This window comes from Bos mutus, chromosome 17, assembly GCF_027580195.1.
Source record: "Bos mutus isolate GX-2022 chromosome 17, NWIPB_WYAK_1.1, whole genome shotgun sequence".
In the NCBI taxonomy this organism is placed as follows: domain Eukaryota; kingdom Metazoa; phylum Chordata; class Mammalia; order Artiodactyla; family Bovidae; genus Bos; species Bos mutus.
In genome coordinates, this window is record NC_091633.1 from 3965554 (window position 1) to 3985321 (window position 19768).

The 19768-nt window shown below is 52.5% G+C and overlaps 1 protein-coding gene across 4 annotated transcripts in view; it reads right to left on the reverse strand.

Moving 5' to 3' along the window:
• Positions 1–19768, reverse strand: part of NF2 (NF2, moesin-ezrin-radixin like (MERLIN) tumor suppressor) — a 74666-nt gene that overhangs the window by 10709 nt on the left and 44189 nt on the right. Inside the window, exons 7-16 of one of the 4 annotated variants that reach the window (XM_070385892.1) lie at positions 18859–18934; positions 15913–16047; positions 11890–11964; positions 10587–10700; positions 7692–7814; positions 6817–7034; positions 6167–6272; positions 5565–5692; positions 3381–3546; positions 1922–1966 (exon numbers count right to left, since the gene is read on the reverse strand). In XM_070385892.1, coding sequence (XP_070241993.1) covers positions 1931–1966; positions 3381–3546; positions 5565–5692; positions 6167–6272; positions 6817–7034; positions 7692–7814; positions 10587–10700; positions 11890–11964; positions 15913–16047; positions 18859–18934 — 1177 coding nt within the window. In that variant the 3' untranslated portion in view covers positions 1922–1930. Of the gene's footprint in view, positions 1–1906; positions 1967–3380; positions 3547–5564; positions 5693–6166; positions 6273–6816; positions 7035–7691; positions 7815–10586; positions 10701–11889; positions 11965–15912; positions 16048–18858; positions 18935–19768 lie in introns of all 4 variants that reach the window. The other 3 variants (XM_070385891.1, XM_014478232.2, XM_070385893.1) reach the window with 3 other exon arrangements.

The following is a 19768-nucleotide window of genomic DNA, read 5'->3' on the forward strand; positions in this document are numbered from 1 at the left end:
TTTCTCACCCTGGACTTTCTAGATGGAGCTGTGCCCTTGACAGTCTGGGTGCCCACATCTCAGAGCCTGCGGTGGTATTTCTCGTCATCTAGGCTCACTCTGGCCCAGACCACAGCCCAGGCACAAGGCCAGAGCCACCCCGGCATAGCAGGTGGCTGGCCGGCAGGCTTGGTTACTGGCTGCTGGAACCACCAAAGTCCAGAATGTGCCTCCCCTCCAACTTCATATGTAGCAAAAGCTACCACTGCTTGATCTGTGATGCTGAGATTAAGTCCAGCTGTGTTGAGAGCCAACTCCATTTTATTAACCCTCGATTAATCTGAATTCTGGGTTAACTGGAGCTTGCAGCCAGCCTACTTTGAAAACAAGTTCACATCAAGACATTAAAAAAAAAAAAAGAAGGCATCTGTGCATGTCCTAGGAGCAGCACACGTTTGACTACAAACGAAACCTCATTTGTCTGTAATCACAGCTCAGTGAGGGCTGACGGTCAGAACCGGGCCCCCGAAGAACTGAAACGTTCTGAATCATTACAGAAAGAAGAGAGATGAAATCATCCCGAGGTAGAAGAGTACGGTCACAGAGAATATCTGCCAGCACAGACTGAAACACAAAATGGGCTTTCTGTGGGCCCCTGTGCTCGCCACGGGGCCCGGGAAGCCTCAGTGGGCCCACCCTGGGTGCCGTGCTGCCTGGCCCACTCATTTCATGGTTCTCACTCCTGCCCAGCACAGAGCATGCACCGCTTGGTGACGGGGTGTTCAATGCCAGCACGTGGCGTGAAAGCTTGAGCAACAGGAGCCCGCTAAATAAAAGTGTCACACACAAATTGTGGTTCACGCCAGGGGTTCCTGGAGCCACTGACAGACCGAATCCATCTTATAATGAGACCCATCTGGGACTTTAATAGCTAACCTCTCCCGCTTGGATGGCAACCACAAATAGGATCCATCCTGTGCCAGATCGCACTTTTGGATACAAAGCTTCCAATGGGCTTGTTTTATTTTGGGAGCAAAAACCATGGTGAGGATAGCAAAGAACATGTCCACACGTGACCGCGGGTGTCGGCGGGCTCACTGGCGTGGGTGCTGCTGGGGCTTGGGTGAGGAGCAGGGGGAGAGTGTCATTTTATTATTGTGTGTAATAAATTCTCTCCACTGCCTAGGCCTGTGGGGAGAATAATGAACTGTCGCAGAAGGAAAGCAGCAATCATTCAATTAATTCACTTGGCGAGCGCTGACTGCCCGTCAGCCAGGACTGCGCTGTCCCGACGGGAGTTCCCGCCGAGGCGGCCGTCAGCACGCTCGCTGGTGGACAGACGGTCCGCTGAGCCTGACCGCGGCTGAGACCCCTGTGCTAGCGGGTTGCTTTACTTGAAAAGAGAATAGATGCGGACAGAAAGTGGGGGTTGGGGGCCGGCTCTAGAGGAAGGCAAAGCAGCACGGGCAGCTCTCTCCACCCCACCCTGGTCCCACGACCAGGAGCTGCCAGGTGTCACCGCGGACGGGTCTTCAGAGGCTGTCACCACGCGAAAGGTCATGACCTCGAGTTAAAAAGACACCCAAACAGACCCCGTTCCCATGCTAGGGTTATTTATCGGAGGGGGACGCCACCAAGACGAAGGACTTGAGACACACCTGACCGGACAAGAAGCCATGACCTTCCCCAGCCCAACAACGACACACGTGAAGGAAGGACGCCTGGTCCGACGGCCCCGGGACACGCCCTGGAGGTCGGCCTGGCCCCGTGGGGGGGACGCCTGCTCTCAGACTCAAGCATGCTGCGGCCAGGCCCCAGGTGCCGCCTGACCCCCCGGGAGGGCTGGGCGCGGCCCCGGGGACACAGACAGGCAAGCTCATGCAGGGGTTAGTACCACAGAGGGCGGTCCCATCACCACATAGAGTACCTGGGCATAACCTACTGTGAGGGCTCAAATGCAGATAGGTCTTCTGCCTTGGGCTTGAGGCTAAACCAGCAAGATAAAAATGAAGAAAAACAGAAAACACACCCTGTGATATCAACAACGTCACGGGTCATTGTGCCACTTGCAAAATGCTTTCAGACCAGGTCTGAAACTGTGACTGGCGACTTTACTTGTTTTGTTTTTTACGGCTTGGAGTCGGGGATCTCTACAGCTTTTAGCACCCCGGGGGCTGTGAGGCAGCTACATACAGCCTGTGCCTGGGGCTGGGGGGAGAGACAGTGGAGTGGGGAGGGGTCTGAGGCAGCTCCTTGGAGGCCCAGCCAGCTCCCTGGCCAGCTGGTCCTTCCTCCTCTCTGCCCACAGGCTGAGGCCTCGCTCTAGCTCCCCTCTCTGCTCAGAGTTTCAGACGTGGGTCCAGGAGGGAAACCCGTTAAGTTACAGAAGCTGGGGGAAAGAGGAACGTGGATGGTGGCGAGGTCTCTTCCTCCACGCTATTAAAAGGGATTCTCTACTTGGTGCCAATGCTAACTGGAGTCAGGAGGAAGGATTCGGGACTCCCGATTGTCCCCCTCAGTGATGGCAGGCACACACATCTCTCAGGGTTTTCAGATACGGCTTAACCACTGAAAACAGTCCTCGCACTGGGAGACTAATTTTAAAGACTCGGGTACAGAGTACAAAATTAAACACATCTATCACCATCTAAGTTCACTGAAGAGCCTTGTCGTTCTGACCCCCGTGTGACAGGTGTTCCTGGCTCTAGGGCAAAGTGTCAGGAGCTGATATCACCTAGCGAGAGAGGACCTTTCTGCTCTGCCCAGCGGAAGACAAGTATACTCTTGGGCTGACAGTATGGGACTTAACTTCCTCCCAAAGGCTGAAAGCTCAAAACATCCATGGAGAAAAAGACATGAAACTTGTTAGCAACATAAATGGGAAGTCTCCTCTTTTAAAACATTAAGGTTCTTCCAGACATTTCTTTTCAAGTCTGGACGAAAGCTTAACATTCAGAATTTGGTTTTGAATCAAGAATGGAATTTTACAGTCCTACGCCGCTTAGACACACAAAAAGCCGAGAGGGAGAGGCCAGTCTCGACAGCCTCCCTTTCATTTTGCTTTCTCATTAAGTAAGGCAGCTCCCTGGGCAGAACTCCCCTCGGCTTGAAAGACAGAACTGCTTTACCGCTAAATGATGGATCAAAACCCGTCCTGGAACCATGATTCATTTCATCAGAGCTCTTAACACAAGCTCCCCTTCCATCAAGCCAGTGGGTTCACAGTCATCGGCAGAGTAACTTCCCTTCCCGGCGTGAGTCAAAAAAAAAATTCCCTCAACTAAGTACATGTTAAAAAAAAAAACGACACCAGTGTGACGACTCGGCTGCCGAGGGAGCATATGCCGACCTCACACTTGGCGAGCGGCCGTCCTAAGCACAGAAGACGGGCGAGCCGGTACCTTTTTGATGGTGTTGTGCTTGCTGCCGCCGCCACCCCGATCAGAGTTCTCATTGTGCAGCATGTCCAAGGCCGTCTCCCGTTCTTTGAGTCTCAGGGCCTCGATCTCGGTCTTGAGCTCGTTGAGCTGCTCCTGCAGGTGCTTGCTCTTCTCCATGTACTCCACTCTGCCGGTGAGAGGACAAGCGTGTTGCGGGGCTGGCAGAGGGCGAGACCCGCTGTGGCTCAGAGGCCACAGACCCACGAGCGGCTCGGCCCGGGGATCCGGAGCCTGAGCTAGGGGGGGTTCAGGTCTCTGCTCAGCCTTTCATGGGCCGGGGGATCTTGGGCCAGTCCCTTAACTGCTCCACATCTGTTTCTCGTCCATGAAGTAGGGATGACGATCACAGAGCCGAGGTCAGGATTAAGCAGAAGGGAGCAGAAGAAAGCCTCAGTAAGCTATCCTACCAGTAGTAACGGCTAACAGAGAGCTTCTAATTTCTGTCCAAGAAACAACACGAGAAGCTAGCCTCCCAGAACCCAGAACAATGTCCTCGTCTCAAAATGGAAGTTGCATAGTCACATCCGACTCTTTGTGACCCCATGGACTGTATAACCTGCCAGGTTCCTCTGTCCGTGGGATTTTCCAGGCAAGAACACTGGAGTGGGTTGCCTTTTCCTTCTCCAGGGGATCTCCCAGACCCAGGGATCCAACCTGGGTCTCCTGCATTGCAGGCAGACGCTTTACCGTCTGAGCCACCAGGGAAGCCACGCCCTTCTTGGAGAAGTGACTCCATTCCGGTGGACCTCTCGGACAGGCCATGGCCCCATCCCTACTTGCTCTGGGCCATCATCTCCTAACGACGACAGATGCTCACACAGCCAACACCGGGAAGAGAAAGACGCCCGCCACCATCTGCAGGCAGGCACGCTGCTTGGGGTGTCTGACTGCTTGGGCGCAGCCAGGCAGACTGGGCCCAAGGCTGGTTATGGACTCTGCCTAGATGCTCATGGGGACTGAGTAAGGAAACATAAACTGTAAAAGAGCAGGGAATGGACAGGACGCAGCTCACCCCGATTATGACCAGGATCAACGCTGAACATGCCTAGGATGTGGGGAAGGGGGAGGGGAACTCACACCACGGGCACCATAGTCAGAGACGCTGGGGCCTTCTGTCCCCAGGACACACTGCCCAGCCTGGGGCTGCCCATGCTGGGCACCAAGCCGGGTACCTGAGGACACCGAGCAAGGTGAAGGCACCTGCCCTACAGATTCAGATGGGCGAGGGGCTGAACCCCCGATTTGTCCCTCATCCACAGTGCGGTGCTGGGGGGGACTTCCTAGGCACTCCAAGTCTGGGCTCCTGTTGATAACAGGAACACTAGGCCTGCCTCTGAAGTCAGTTGGTGGTAATGAAATGAACGCTAAAGATCTGTGTCACCAGGCGCCCCATGCCAGGTAGCTGCCATGACAGTCCCCTGGCCGGGGTGGCGGCTGGCTGATTCACCTACGGCTCAGAGCAGGGGACCCCGGTTAGATGTCCTTTGTAGGGGGGAGGCTCCCTTCCATCTCAGGGCCACAGCCCCCAATCATAAAGTAAACAAGGAGGTCAGCTCAGGGCGGGCTGAGCTCGGCCGCCAGAGAACACACTAGGAAACATGTTCCACCACCAGGTCAGAGCATGACCACCACCTGAACAGGGTCTGACTGGCTGGGAGACCCCCAACAACCAGTCCTAGACTGTGGGTGAGCTCTGAAGCCACTGTAAACTCCGGGTCACCCGTCAGGTGTCATTTTTATCCTGGAAGACAGAATGCTGGTCTACCGCTCTTCATTTCCAATCAGGAAGCTCCTCTCGGTGGACAATTGTGAAAGCGTTCGTCACTCAGTCATGTCCGCCTCTTTGCGACCCCGTGGACTGTAGCCCGTCGGGCTCCTCTATCCACGGGATTCTCCAGGCCAGAATATTGGAGTGGGTGCCCTTCTCCAGGGGGTCTTCCCGACCCAGGGATGGAACCCAGGTCTCCTGCACTGCAGGTGGATTCTTTACCGCCTGAGCCACCAGGCAAGCCCACAAAGAGGGGAGCAGCCGGGAGAGACAGGCAAGAGTGCTTGAATGTCTGGTGGGCAAGGACAGAGCAAACCCTCATGGGGTTAGGGACAGGCTGCCCACGTGGGGCCCCAGGGAGGCCAGGGACTCCGTACTTCTCTTTCTCTATCTCCATGGAAAGCCGCTTCATGTCGGTGTCCTTGAAGTCGAAAGACAGGCTGTCGCCAGTGAGGCTGAAGCTTGCCATGTCGGGAGGCAGCGGTGCTGGGAGTGGGTTCATGGGCTGTGAAGGAGAAACCTGATCATCAGAAGGGTTGGTTCCCCAGAACGGAGGGCACTGCCATGTCGGCCATTGACCCTCCAGAGGCCACAGAGGCCCTGGGCCCAGCGCGCCCACCCCTAAAGCGGATGGAGGCGAGGCAACGAGACTGGATGACTTTCTCCTCCCAGATCAGATGGTCACCTGAAATACGGCCCCAACAGACCTCTCCCACCACCTGCCCTACAAGGCTGTAAACAGTATTGTTTGTTAGTCTTTTGGACCACTATTTTGTACTTCCTGCTCTGTTCCTCTGCTTAAACCATGTTGCCTCCCTACACCCCATCTCACTTTCGAGGCCCTAGAATGTTCTGCACTGCTCACTCTGCCATGCATTTGCTTAACAGTAGCCCTGAGGGCCCCGCAAGGGAACCTGAGGGCTGGGAGGGCAGGGAATCTATGAGGCTAGAAGCAGGGTGGCTGGCAGCCCAGGCTCACCGGGTACGTGGGCTTGGTGGTGATTTCCAGCAGCTTCTGCTTGGCTCTTCGCTCTGCCTCGCGGGCTTCCTGCAGGTCCTGCTTCAGCTGATCGGCCTCCTTGGCCCTGCAAGGAGAGGAGGGGCCGTCAACTCCACAGAAGACACAGGAGGAGCTGGAGGTACATGAAAGTGGAACCCCTCTAGGAAGTTCAGACTAGGAACGAGCCAGTGTTCATCTGATGGCTGCGGGACAAGGACAACTGAGAGCCTCGAACTGTCTTTGCAAAGCACAGACCAGAGTCCCATCCTTGGACCTGGCCATGAGCCAGGGTGGCCTGTCCAGCCCCACTCCCCCGTGTAGGGCATGGTGAATACTGCTGTCTTCCCACGTGCCCCTCAAAAAAAAAGGGAAAAGAAGTGTATTGCGTAAATGTAAGAAAAGTCTCATGTCTCCTCAGCTAAAAGCAGCCTGTGGATAAGCTCAGCAGTTTTCCTGCAAACATGACCATCCGAGGCACAGGGGCTCAGTGCAAAGGCATGGCCGGGCTGCGGTCTGTGGAACCAGAGAACTGCATCCCTGTGCTCGCCCGGCTCCAGCCCCTCTGGCCACGCGGGAAGGGGCCTCTGGCCAGCCCGGGAGATGGACCGGTGGTGGGGGGACCCGCTCACCTCCTCTCCGACTCCTCAGCCATCTTCAGCGCCAGTACCTCAGCCTCCAGCACCTTCTGCTCCATCAGGCGCTTCTCCTCCTCCGTCCGGATGGCTGTGGCCTTGATGCGCTGCATCTCCTGTTCAGCCTCTGCCGCCTTCTGGGCCAGGAGCTTCGCCTCCTCCTCCGTGATCTGGGCCTTTTCGGCCAACAGGTCGGCCGTCTCCTCCGACCGCATCTGCAGAGAGGAGCGCGGTTCAGCGGGAATGGGGGGGGGGGGTCCCGATCCTGTCCTCCCACCCTGCTCAGGCCTCAGATGCCCAGGTCAGCAAGAACCAGTGTCTTGGACACCCTGGGGCCCTGCTGGTCCCCAAGCCACACCCTTCAACTGCTGAGAAGGCCCTTCAGGGGGTCCATCCACAGGGTCCCATTTGAGCTGAGGGCACACTTTATGAGGGAGAAAACCAGCTTAACTCTGTCCTTCTCTCTCTTTAAATAAGTGGTTCGAAAGTGGGGCGACTGTCCCCTCATGGGACACGTCACAGTGTCTAGAAATGACTTTGATTGTCACAAATGGGGAATCCAGCGGGCAGAGGCCAGGGACACGGCCAACCAGCCCTCAGTGGACAGGACGGCCCCCACCAGGGGACCACCTGGCCCGATGAGCGGGGGGCCGAGGCTGAGACTCCCCCGGGGAAAGGTGACCCACGGTGAGTGAAGTTTGCCTGCCCTGGGAGGCTGAACTCAGCCTAAATCTGCTCCTGCAAACACAGGTGGAAAGAAAGCAATTTTTTTTTTAAGCCAAAACGTCAAAGCAAGTGGCTACTCCATGGTCTTCGGGGCCTAACCCTGAGCCCGAGGGAGGCCTCCCGGGACCCAGCCCCGCGGACGTCACCAGGGCTTCGTTGGCCATCGTCGCCTCTTCCTTCATCTGCAGCAGCCGCCTCTCCAGCTCATCCCGCGTGCGTTCAGCCTCCTCTCGCATCTGCTTCTCCCGAGCGAGGCGCTGCCGCTCCATCTGGGGGGGAGGTGCGGCCACTGGTCACGGGGGCCCGCAACCTGCGGCACGCCAGTGCCAGGGTCTCCCTCTGAGAACCCTTTTCCTCCCTGCACTTTAGGGACCCAGGGTGACTCCCCTTGCCCACCACCCTCCATCCTTCTGAACCAGCTTGTTGAGTGGCAAGCCGTGCTCCTTGAAAAATCATCAAGCGGTAAATGAACAAACAGTGGAACGCTGAGCCAGCCTCCACCGGGATGGACAGGCGCGTTCGTGCATGGTGGGTGCAGAAGCAGCTACTTGGCCAACACAGTGCTTGTGCAGGGAGACCCTGGTGGCCCTGCTCTGCGGCTCAAAGGATGCAATGCAGGCTCCTCCTCCCAAGGGGCAGCTGCAGAGACAGACTGCCTTCTCCCCTGCACCCACGGACCCCTCCCATACCCCTAGTCTCATCGGCAACGGCTCCACTCTCGCCTCTGACCCTCGGAGATGAAGTTGTCCGTGTGAGGCATCAACAGCTCAAACGCTGTACTTTCCAGGGGAGGTGGCAGCAGCCGAGGTACAGACCCCACAGCCTCATGCGGAGGCAACTCCCGAGCCAGGCCTGGGACAGGAAGGAGCCGGGAGGGGACGGGGCCCGCTCCTCGCAGCACCAGCGCTAAGCCACCACCACTGGCCTTCTGGATCGCTGAATTAATTGGGCCACATGCCGAGCTTAATAAGGGGAACAAGTAGAGGACAAGCGGTATTCTCTGTGATCTTAGGGCCCTAGCTGTGTTCAGAAAGCAGGAGCCAGAAGTGACCACTGCACCATTTTCTTTCTTAAATAATTAAAGCACATCTAACAACTTATTTCTTGCTTTAACCTTCTCCCCAACTCAAGATTTCTAAGACTGATGCTTTTTCTAAATACTAAGCAAAAAAAAAAAAAAAGGCATTGGGCATCGAAGGAATAATGCAAAGACAAGCAATAAAATCCTGTAAATTCTTCTTCAGTTTTCCTCTTCCAGGTCAATGAAAAACTTGGCCAATTTGTTCTCGATTTCTACCATGTTAGAATCTCCATTACGTGGATGACTAGATCCCCGTTATCATCTGCTTGAAAAACGCCTACAATCCCTTCTGCTCCCAGCACTGCGCCTTCCCTGAGACCTCCACCCCAATCTTAAGGAATGTCCCCGTTTGCAAAGCGGTTTTGGCCGCAAAGACCCACAGGTACAGCGTATCCTTTGATCTGAGACGCAGAAGACAGATTCTCAGCTCCACTTGACAGATGAGAAAATGGAGGCCTGGCAGGTTAAGTCATTCACCGGGGTCTCAGACTAAGTCCCATGTGTGGCACCAAGGTCAATGTCTGTCCTGCTGGGCCACGGAGCCCCTGACCTGCGGCTGCCAGATGTCAGGAACGTGCATCTGCCGTCTTCCCAGCAGCGTGGGTCAGGGGTGTGTTCATGTTACTCTCTGCACAGCCTGGAGGCTTATACGCTTCCTTGCCCTGTTCAGGTCTCTCGCTTCTAAGCTCTGCTCTGCTGATAAGGAGGGCAGAGGGCTCTTTTTGAAGTTGCCTCTATGACCCTGCGCTGACCCACGAGCATTTCTTGTCCAACACAACCCATTCCACTGCCCTCCCCCACCCCACCTCACACACACACAAAGCATCCCAGTGAGTATGTCTGTGGCCTGACGTCTCAAGAGAGCGTCTCAAGAGACGGAGAGCTGGGAGCACAGTGGATCCAACTGGGCATTTCATCCTAAATCCCGGGGCCGGGAGCCAGCGTCTTTGGAGGATTCGAAGTAGAGAGCTGCACACAGACCGATCATCACCCTCCGAGCCTGCACATCCGAGGGCAGCTGATCGCAGCTGCTGCTCCTGTCTGGTGGTTCACCCACAACCTCGACTGACATTTGCAGCAGTGAGGCTCACATAGGCCGTGTGGGTTTCGGTGAGTCGGAAAGGTCTATGAGCGGAAAACAATGATGCGGGTGGTCCGGGCTGATGATAACGGATGCTAACGGAGGCTCCCGGCGCCTCCCAGTGCGGCCCCTGCGCCGCCCGGCCTGACCTGCAGCGGGGAAGTGCGGCCAGGGTCTAATTAGCATTCTGTCAGCGGGCTGCTGGGTGTGCCCTGTATTCCATCACCAGCTAATTAGAAAAGAACAAGGCTGGGCACAGGAGACGGGCAGGCAGAAAGAATGAAAGCTTAGCTGCACGGACCAGAGATGGATGGATGCGTGGATGGATGGATAGAAAGATGGACGGATAGATGCGTGTAGGTTTGGCTGTCTCTGCCCGAACCTGCGCTGACCACACTTCACTCGCTTCACTGGAGAAATAACCAGGGACGTGTCTTTGAGATACCTGTTACAGTTTATTCCTCATTTCCAGAGCTGACTCCCACCATCATTTATTCATCGGCCAGAAAGATCCAACAGGGATAGTATGAGATACCACTCCAGTACTTTTGCCTGGAAAATCCCATGGATGGAGGAGCCTGGTAGGCTGCAATCCATGGGGTCGCTAAGAGTCGGACACAACTGAGCGACTTCGCTTTCACTTTTCACTTTCATGCATTGGAGAAGGAAATGGCAACCCACTCCAGTGTTCTTGCCTGGAGAATCCCAGGGACGGGGGAGCCTGGTGGCTGCCGTCTATGGGGTTACACAGAGTCGGACACGACTGAAGTGACTTAGCATAGCATAGCATAGGCACTTTCACGATCAGAGGACGGCCACCCCTTACCTCCAGGCAGAGGCCCCCACGGGGCAACAGCAGCAGCTCCAACACCTGCTCACCTGCTTTCTGGCCTTCTCCTCCCTGGCCTGGGCTTTCATCTGTTGGACTTCCAAAGAATCGGCCTTCCTTCTCCTCATAAACAGGTCGTGATTCCCAATACACAGCTGGAGAATCTGCGGCCAGGAAAGCAGGGGATGTGTGAACACCCGTGGACACGGGCTGCGTGCAGAGCTACACGGAGACGTACTCTGAACTCCGGGGCAGCGACTGCCTGTGCACACCAGTGGGCAGACACAAGACGCAGAAAGCACTTGACTGTCTACTAACAGGAGCGTGGAGGAAAAAAAAATATACGTTTCATATAATACACAATGGAATACTATACAGCAGTGAAGTGTGTGTGTGCTCAGTCACTCAGGACCATATTTTTAAGCATCAACATGGATAAATCACACACACACAAAAAAGAAAAGGTAAAAAAGGCAAGTAACAGAGGAATACAGTTGACAGCACATATATACATTTTAAGAACATACAAAATTTGCTAGTATCCTTGTTTTGCCCTACTTGAAATAAAAGTTCTTGAATATCAGGCGGGGATACTTAGCACACAGCTGAGAACACTGGTCACCCTTGGGAAGCAGGGGGCTGGCAGGGTGCCAGTGTGGGAGGGGGTTCCCACAGTGATGGGAGTGTGCTGTTTCTTTTTTCCTTTTTGTTCTGCCAGACTGCATGGTGGGTGGAACTTCTCCAACCAGAGACTGAACCCATGTCTCCTGCAGTGTGAGCACAGAGCCTCAGTCAAGCACTGGGCCACCAGGGAGGTCCGGGAGTGTGGCATTTCTTAAAGCTGGGTGGTGGCTAAGGAGTTGTTTATTCCTGTCATTCTTTACACCTCACAGATACATTATACTTATCCTTTCATAGGTATGAAGTACTTTAATAAAAATAACTTAAAAAAAAAAGTTCCTCATCACAAAATGTAGATTTGACTCTTTGCTGTGGTGGTTTAGTGGCTAAGTCATGTTCAACTCTGGCTCTTCTGTCCATGGGATTTTCCAGGCAAGAATACTTGGATGGGTTGCCATTTCCTTCTCCACGGGATCTTTCCGACCCACGGATAGAATCCAAATCTCCTGCATCACAGGCAGATTCTTTACCAACTGAGCCACCAGGGAAGCCCGTAAGTGTGCCTCTTCTGGTGAAGCTAAAGAGAAGTCTTTCAAGGCTGATCAGGAGAGCACATGCCACGCGGGTTATCATTTTACACCTCACAACATGTTGCTCTGATACTGGTTGAAAAAGGCTTTCAGTTTCACAGAAAAACTACAATCCATAATAAAAACCAGGATCTTAACTTACCAGCTTATTGACACGAAGCTTTGAGGAGTTAAATTTGAAGACATCGATTTTCTTATCCAAAGGCTTAATGGTAAACTGAAAGGAAAAAGCAGAAAACAGCTTCGGTTTCCGACAGCCTAGAGCCCTACCACCAACTGGGCAATTCCACAAAGGTGGTGACCCCCTGGCAAAGATCCTCATCCCAGGAGGTTCAGGATCCTGGAAGCTGGGTTCTTAGCACCATCTTGGGCTTGGAAACCTGAAGTTAAACCTTAGGTGGGCCCGACCTTGAGGCCAATGCTGGACGGGCCACCCCGCAGTCTAAGGCAGCCTTAAGGAGGCTCTCAACCTGGCCAGAACTAAACCAACCACCATCAACAGCTCGACAGGTCACATCAATCATCACTACCTCGCTGGGTGGCACAGATCTCAAATCCTCAGAGTAGGAGGGACATGCTGGTCAAAGAACATGACAGAGAAGCTAAAAGGTAGGTGGGAAGGGCATTCTGGACAGGGCAAGCAACAGAAATAAAGCAGAGATGGGGAAATGAGCACCGTATGGGAATGTGTGTGCATGTGTGTGTTTGTATGTGCGTGTGAGAGAGAGAGACACACAGCATTAGCTCTTTGATGACTAAGAGAAAACCATGGGAGGGGCTTCCCTGGTGGCTCAGTGGTAGAGAATCCGCCTGCCAATGCAGGAGACACAGGTTCAATCCCTGATCCGGGAAGATCGCACATGCCTTGAAGCAACTAAACCCACGCGTCACAAACATTGAGCCTGTGTTCTAGAGCCTGGGAGCCATAAGTACTGAGCCCACATGGCGTGACTACTGAAGCTGGCGTGCCCTAAAGCCTGTGCTCCCCAACAAGAAAAAAAATGCCGCTGCAATGAGAAGCCTGCGCACCTCAACTGGAGAGCAGCACCTGCTCCCAGAAACTAGAGAAAAGCCTGTCTGCGATGACGACCCAGCACACCCAAATAGATAAATAAATAAAGTTATAGGTATATATATATAAGAGAAAACCAGGGGCCTAAACTGGGAGGAAGGCAAGAGCTGGGGGTGGTGAGGTGGGCTGGGGACGGACAATCAGCAAGGCTTAGATTCGATGTGACAGCGGTCAGGGAGTCACCCCAGACCTCCCAACACAGGGATGGCTTGATGATGCTGTTAAGAGAAGGAATGCAGTCACGAGCGATGAAGAATGGACTGGAGTAGAGAAGGAAGACATAACCCTCACAATGAAAGGGGAGAGGAAGATGAATAAGGATGGGGATGGGGGAGAAATCAGGAGGAGACCCGAGGGCCAGACTGGGGGCTGGGCCGCATAAAAAGAAAACACCAGCTGGTGCTCTCACCTCTTCCTGATGAGATCGGACAGAGCCCAGATTCCAAAGCTGCACTTCGGATGTGAAAAGCCCACTCCCACGAAAGACTTGCCAAGCAGATAAAGGCATTGGGGAAGCTCGATTCTTAGATATTTCCTTCCCACGCTATGCTGTCCAACAAGGGGGGAGCACACGGAGGACAGAGGAACGACCCTTTGTGTGGCTTTCGGTCAGGTGAGCTGAGAAGCAGTGCTGCTCTTGTGCAGGCTGCTATTTATGAATTTCGAGAGCTTATTTTTGGCCTGGCTGCCAAACCCCAGGGCTGCCAGTGGGAGACCTCAAAGAGCGGGGAATCCACGGGCTCTGTGCCACTCTGGGGCACGTGTGCGGCATCCATGGGTCACCCGGAATAAACCAGGACTTGTGTTGTCACAGCACGCGGGATAACGCCCCAGGCTCCTTCCCATCACATCCCACCCGCGCTGCGTGAGTTCCTGACGTGATGGCAGGTGATGGCGCCCGGCCCCAGGAGAGGGAACATTAGAGTTTCGTGTCGGGCTGTACAAGGGGAGCCTTCACTGCCTGGCTTCTGTGAAGGACGAGCATCTCGGGACCTTTTAGCACGCCAAGTGTGCGGATGCGCCGTAAGCAGACTTATGAAATTAGAGATGAAAAACTACCGGCGTACCTACTGCTGCTTCGAGTCACGTGCAACTTTCCATTTCAGGGCCTTAAAAAAAAAGAAATACCTCAAATGCTCATTTCTTGGGCTACGTGCAAAAAATCTGAAAGCCAGAATGTTTTGAGTTAAGAGGCTCAATCTGTCTCGTCAAGCGTGGCCGAGGGGAGCTCAGCCACGTATTGGCAACCGGGGGCCCGGTGTTCCTCTCCTCAGAGCTGCTACACGAGGGAAGGGCAAAAACAGGAAACCGGCTTGGAGGTGGGGGCCCTGCAGGCGACCACGTGAGCCGTCTCTTACTCACTCCCTCCGCGCTCGGGCCTGGCTGTGCGGGTACCAGCCCATCGCGGGGCACTGCCCGGGCCTGCATTCCTGGGCCCTGTGTCCTGAGTCTTGGAGCTCGTCCTCTGTGTCTCCCGGGAAACCGCAGGGGACGTGGCTTCTGCTGGTGTCCCCCGTGCCAGACACAGCTCCCCTGCTCCCTCTGGGTCCCCACTTCCCGAGGGGGTGCGGAGCAGCCAGAACACAGCCCCTCCTCCCGCGGCGGTGTTCCTGTGAGGGCTGAATCAGAGCCGGGGCGAAGCTGCTGGCTGGCAGGGACGCGCCGGATCGCCACCCTCTTTGTCACCGGCCCTTTGCGCTGCAGTTATGTGTCATGACAGCTGAGTCACTGCTTGACTAGAACTTCCTTGAGGGCTGAGATTGCATTCGCTCCATCTTTGTTTCCCTCACGAAGCCTGACACCAAGCAGATGCTCAAAAATTCCTTGAAAATTAACCAGGGAGGGGGACTTCCCTGCTGGCCCAGTGGTTAAGAATCTGCCTGCCAAGGCAGGGGACACAAGTTTGACCCCTGGTCCAGGAACTAAAATTCCTCATGTCTTGGGGCAATTAAGCCAGAGCGCTATTGAGCCCATGCTCTAGAGCCTGGGAGTCGCAACTGCTGAGGCCTGAGCGCCCTAAAGCCTGTGCTCCCCAACAAGAGAAGCCACTGCAATGAGAAGCCCTCACACCGCTGCTAGAGAGAGCCCACACACTGCAACGAAGACCCAGCACAGCCACAAATAAATCAATTAATTAAATAAAACGATTTTAAAAACTTAACCATGAATGCATGAATGAGTGAATGAACACAGGATTACAGCTTTTGGGAAAAGTCACCATCCTGTGTCAGTCAGCTCAGTCACTCACTCTTTGCAACCCCATGGACTCCTTATTACTATATAGGACCATCCTATACAGTAATACTTGAATTCTACGTTAGGGTGTTCATCCAAGTTATCTGAAATTCCTTATTCTTGAATTCTTATAAGCAAGTTAGTCTGATATCCTTGTTTATATCATTGCTGGTATGTATATATTATTTGTATAGTATATATAATATGCACAATTCATGTATATATCATGGAGATTTGAGTGAATGAGTACAAGTCTCTCTCAGTCGTGTCTAACTCTTTGCAAGGCCATTAACTATATAATCCATGGAATTCTCCAGGCAAGAATACTGGAGTGGGTAGCCCTTCCCTTTTCCAGGAGATCTTCCCAACCCAGGGGTCGAACCCAGGTCTCCCGCATTGCAGGTGGATTCTTTACCAGCTGAGCCACAAGGGAAGCCCTACGAAGATTTATGTATATATAAATATCTGCATCACATTGAATCAAGCTCTGGACACAGAGAGAGTTTAATAAACACCACACTTAAGAGACAAACAGAATTCTCACCAGAAATAGAAAGCCAAGGAATAAGAAAGGGTTACTTTCTGGTTTGTTTACAGTTCTCTGGGGCTTAGTCCTGACAAGTTGATCTTCCCGGTCTCTTGTTAGTCAGCAGGGAGGGTTTAGTGATACTATTTGAAAACAGGATGCCAATATTGTTCTGTAAATGCAATAAAAATCAACAACCAAAAACCCAAAGCCTGGGAATTAAAGGATCTTGCTGCTAACAAGGAGCAGGCTGGCCTGGGCTGCTCCGGAAGGAGGAGAGACAGAGAAGGTTCCGTTGGGCTGCCGGGGTGTCTGCTGTGTACTCATCCTACCTCCTTGTCGCTATAGGAGATGTTCCGGATTTCGTTCCACGGGAAGGAGATCTTGGGGGTCAGCTTGTTCTCAGGGTCATAAATGTGAAGCCCCAAAGCATCCACTCCAAGCAGCAGCTCTGTGCCCTTTTTATTCTGTAGATTCGACAGAGAATAGCCACTGTCAGCTCCGGCTGAGGCTCGAGGTCTTGCTCAGCATTGACATAGACCATTACATGTGACAAGTTTCAACAGCTCCTGACAGAAATCACCACTGTCCTCGAACCTGGAGGGGCCTCCAGCCTTCTGCTCTGGGGCAAGGGAGGCCACATGAGACGGTTCTTACGACTGGTGTGTCCCATGGACGGGTCACTGGGGGCACCCGTCACCACCTCAGGTACCTTGCACCTTTGCCAGCAAGAGACAAAGTGTGAGTGTGCATGCTCAGTCCTAAGATGTGTCCAGCTCTTTGCAACCCCATGGATAGGAGCCCACCAGGCTCCTTTGTCCATGTTATTTTCCAGGCAAGAATACTCAAGTGGGTTGCCATTTCCTTCTCCAGGGGATCTTTCAACCCAGGGATCAAATCCACGACTCCTGCATTGGCAGGCGAGTCTATATCACTGAGCCACCTGGGAAGTGTCAGAGGCTAAAACAGCGGTAATGGAAGTGTTGTTACTGCTAATTATATAGCCGGCTTATCACAGATGTAGAATAAAAACCTGTAGGGTTAAACACCCCTCATGTTAAAAGGAGAGGTGGTTGTACTACCAGAAAGAAAGTTCTACGAGCTGTGATCAGGTGGCCTTATTTTACTTGAAAATGCAGTTTCAATGTGATAAAGCAAGTTTGCTATAGTAAACTGTCCACTGGAATCCAGGCAGCGGGTGCACACAGGTCCTTACTCCAAAGTCTTCCAACTTCCCTGTATGTTGGAAATTTTTTATTGTAAGATACTGGGGAGAAAAAAATATCAAAATGAATTGAAAGTAAATTACACTCCAATAAAGCTGTTTGAAAATTGACAGGTTGCATGCAGGCTATGCCTCTAATGGTGGTCCAGCCAGCACCCAGCACCCCGGAGGGCGATGCCCTGGGCCCTCACGTTGCGGACCAGTGCGCACCTCCTCGGGTGCGGGTGTGGGCCCCTGCCCTGTGCAGTCTGGCCCTCGAACAGCGGTGGTGGCCAGCTCCCTGCGTCTGACTCCCTTGCTGACAACAAGCAATAGGAACCAAGACTCCAGGGCAGGAAAACAGGTCGGCAAGCAAAGGACATGCCCCGACTGTGAGGAGAAGTACCAAGTAACAGCAGGTGGAGGAGAAAATCTTTTTACTCCATCTAACACCCTGGAGTCAGGTGCGATCACCAAAGCGTGAGGGAGTCGTGAGCTCGTCTGCAGGGCTCTTAAAACCACTGCATTAACACAAGTGAGGCTTTGTGCTTTCAAAATCTACATTTTGGAAAACAAGATATTTCATTATGTTTCTAACTTAAATTTTTAGAGGGGAAAAAAAATGGATCCCACCCTCTTGTCTCCTATCATGATGATTCCAAGACTTTTAGAGAATAAACAGAGAGAGGCGAGGACTGAAGAGGCCCCTTTTAAATTGTTTCAAGCACACAGCTTCCGTAGATGATGGAGAAATTTTAGGAACGTTAATGCTAAGACACTAAAATACTCCTTACCCTCATCTGTCATGCAATATGAGACATACACGCACACGATAGTATAATGTAGTCTGACTGCTGCTGTAGAATTAGTGCCCCCAAAGAAACTGTTTTTGTTTTTTTTTTTAAAGAATTATAAAGATCCAGTTCTCTACAATGTAGGTGGTGGGGCAAGAGAAGCTGTATGGACAAAACCACAGAAATGTGTCAAATGAGTCTGCCCTTAAAGAAACCAAATGATCAGCAAATATGAATTGATAACATTTTACAAAACAACCTTCAGCATTATCATGGAAAACCTTTTAGGCATTTGTACACTGTACAAAATGACATGATTTGTCAGTGCACCTTATTTTATGCAAATGATCCATTAAAGATATGTATTTAGAAAACAAAGTAGAAAGCTATCCCGAGGGTATTTTAAATGTGTTTCAATTTACCTAAACGTAATACAAAATTTTGGAGAAGGAAATGGCAACCCACTCCAGTATTCTTGCCTGGGAAATTACATGCACAGAGGAGCCTGGCAGGCTACAGTCCATGGGGTCTCAAAGAGTAGGACATGACTTAGTGATTAAACAACAACAAATACAAAATTTATGGACACTCCAAAAAGGAAAGCAAGCCTTAACTGTAATGACTAAGGTGGCCCAGTGCGGATGGTTTTTTTTAACTGTCTGCTCATTTACAGTTTGGAACTGGCTATGAAATAGGTCAGCAAATCGCATGAATTCTTTGGAAGGCACTGCATCCAGCAACAGAACCTTGGGAGAAAAATGCTCAGGGTGCTAAAACAAAAATTAAAAAAGATGCTCTGAGGGATGGACGGGGGGTTGAAAACAAACGCTTCTCCAGTGTACAAGCCACAGGTTCCCAGAGGACAGCGGAGTATTAATGGTCTGAGTAGAAAACCAATTAGCCTGCCAGGGAGAGTTCCCACCCAAACAAATCAGTAATCTGTAAAAGCAGCTTTACTCTCCTCGTGTCCTGAGGGGAGAAAGTATTTACAGGTGATCCCCGTGGGCCCGGATCTCACAGAGCCAGAAATAATCGAATGTTCCACCAGAGCATTCAGACGGGCCCCCCCGAGGCTCCACCAACACTTCATTACCTAGCATCTAATTGAAGGCCCGGAATAGAAACGGGGGCGCTCGGACCCTCTTCCCTGCCTCTTCCCGTGTTGGCCACTGAGCCGGCCAAGTGTCTGCACCCTGGGACCAGGAAGGACCCGTTTTAGCAGTCTGCCCCTGACTCCGCCTCCCTCTACGCCCCGGGAACTCGCAGGGGCTTCCACATACCCGGATTGTGAAGTAGTTCACGCCATACATCTCCAGGTCCTGAGCTATCTTTAAATACTCCATCTCCGCTTCGTCCCTGCGAAGAGAAGGAAAGACTCCGTCACTGGAGGGTGGCGGGCGCCAAGCTGAGCCTCGAACCCACGTGAAGACGTGAGCCCGCCAGCTCCCAGCCCGGCTCTGCCCAACCCTGAGTCTATTAACCACACTGAGGTCAGGCAGAACTTCCCATCCCCGTGAAAACCAGAGAACAGATTCATTAGCGTGTCTCTTGGCTTCAATTTCACGCTTTGCCCTTGGTAAACAGTGACACCCATCTCAAGTAATTAGAGATGAGCACGTGGTGTATCTGTTCCCTCAAATGGATCTGGATGTTCACAATTTTATTTCAGCTGTTGCTTTATCCAACTGCGTGATTTCTTCACCTAGAAGGTTTTGGTAACAAAGCATCTCTGTCTGCAAGCAACCTGAGAGCTCCCTTCCTGATCTCATTCCTTTGGGTGTTGCTGGAGGTCGGGGTGAGAGCAATCCAGGCTGTAGAACCCCAGCCAGGACGCCCATTTCTAAGTTATGAGTCAGACTTAAAGGCAGCTCCTGAAGTAGTGATGACTTGCAAAAAACTCTCAGACAGGTAGAGTGTTGAAACATCTTAAGTCTATGATCTGCCTTCTTCTCTTCTCCAATCTGAAAATGGCCTCAAATGAATTTTAAAAATTCAACCCCGAGGGGACACCGTGGTGACAAACTGAAGTAACTTGAAATCACACATGTATTGTTGATGTACCATTGTTCGGAAGATTGTTTAATGTTATTCATAACAACAAAAACCAGGAAACAACCCAGCAATCTAAATGCCTGTCAACAGCGGGGTGGATAAATGGTGTGTGGGCTATTAACACAGTGGAATACTACA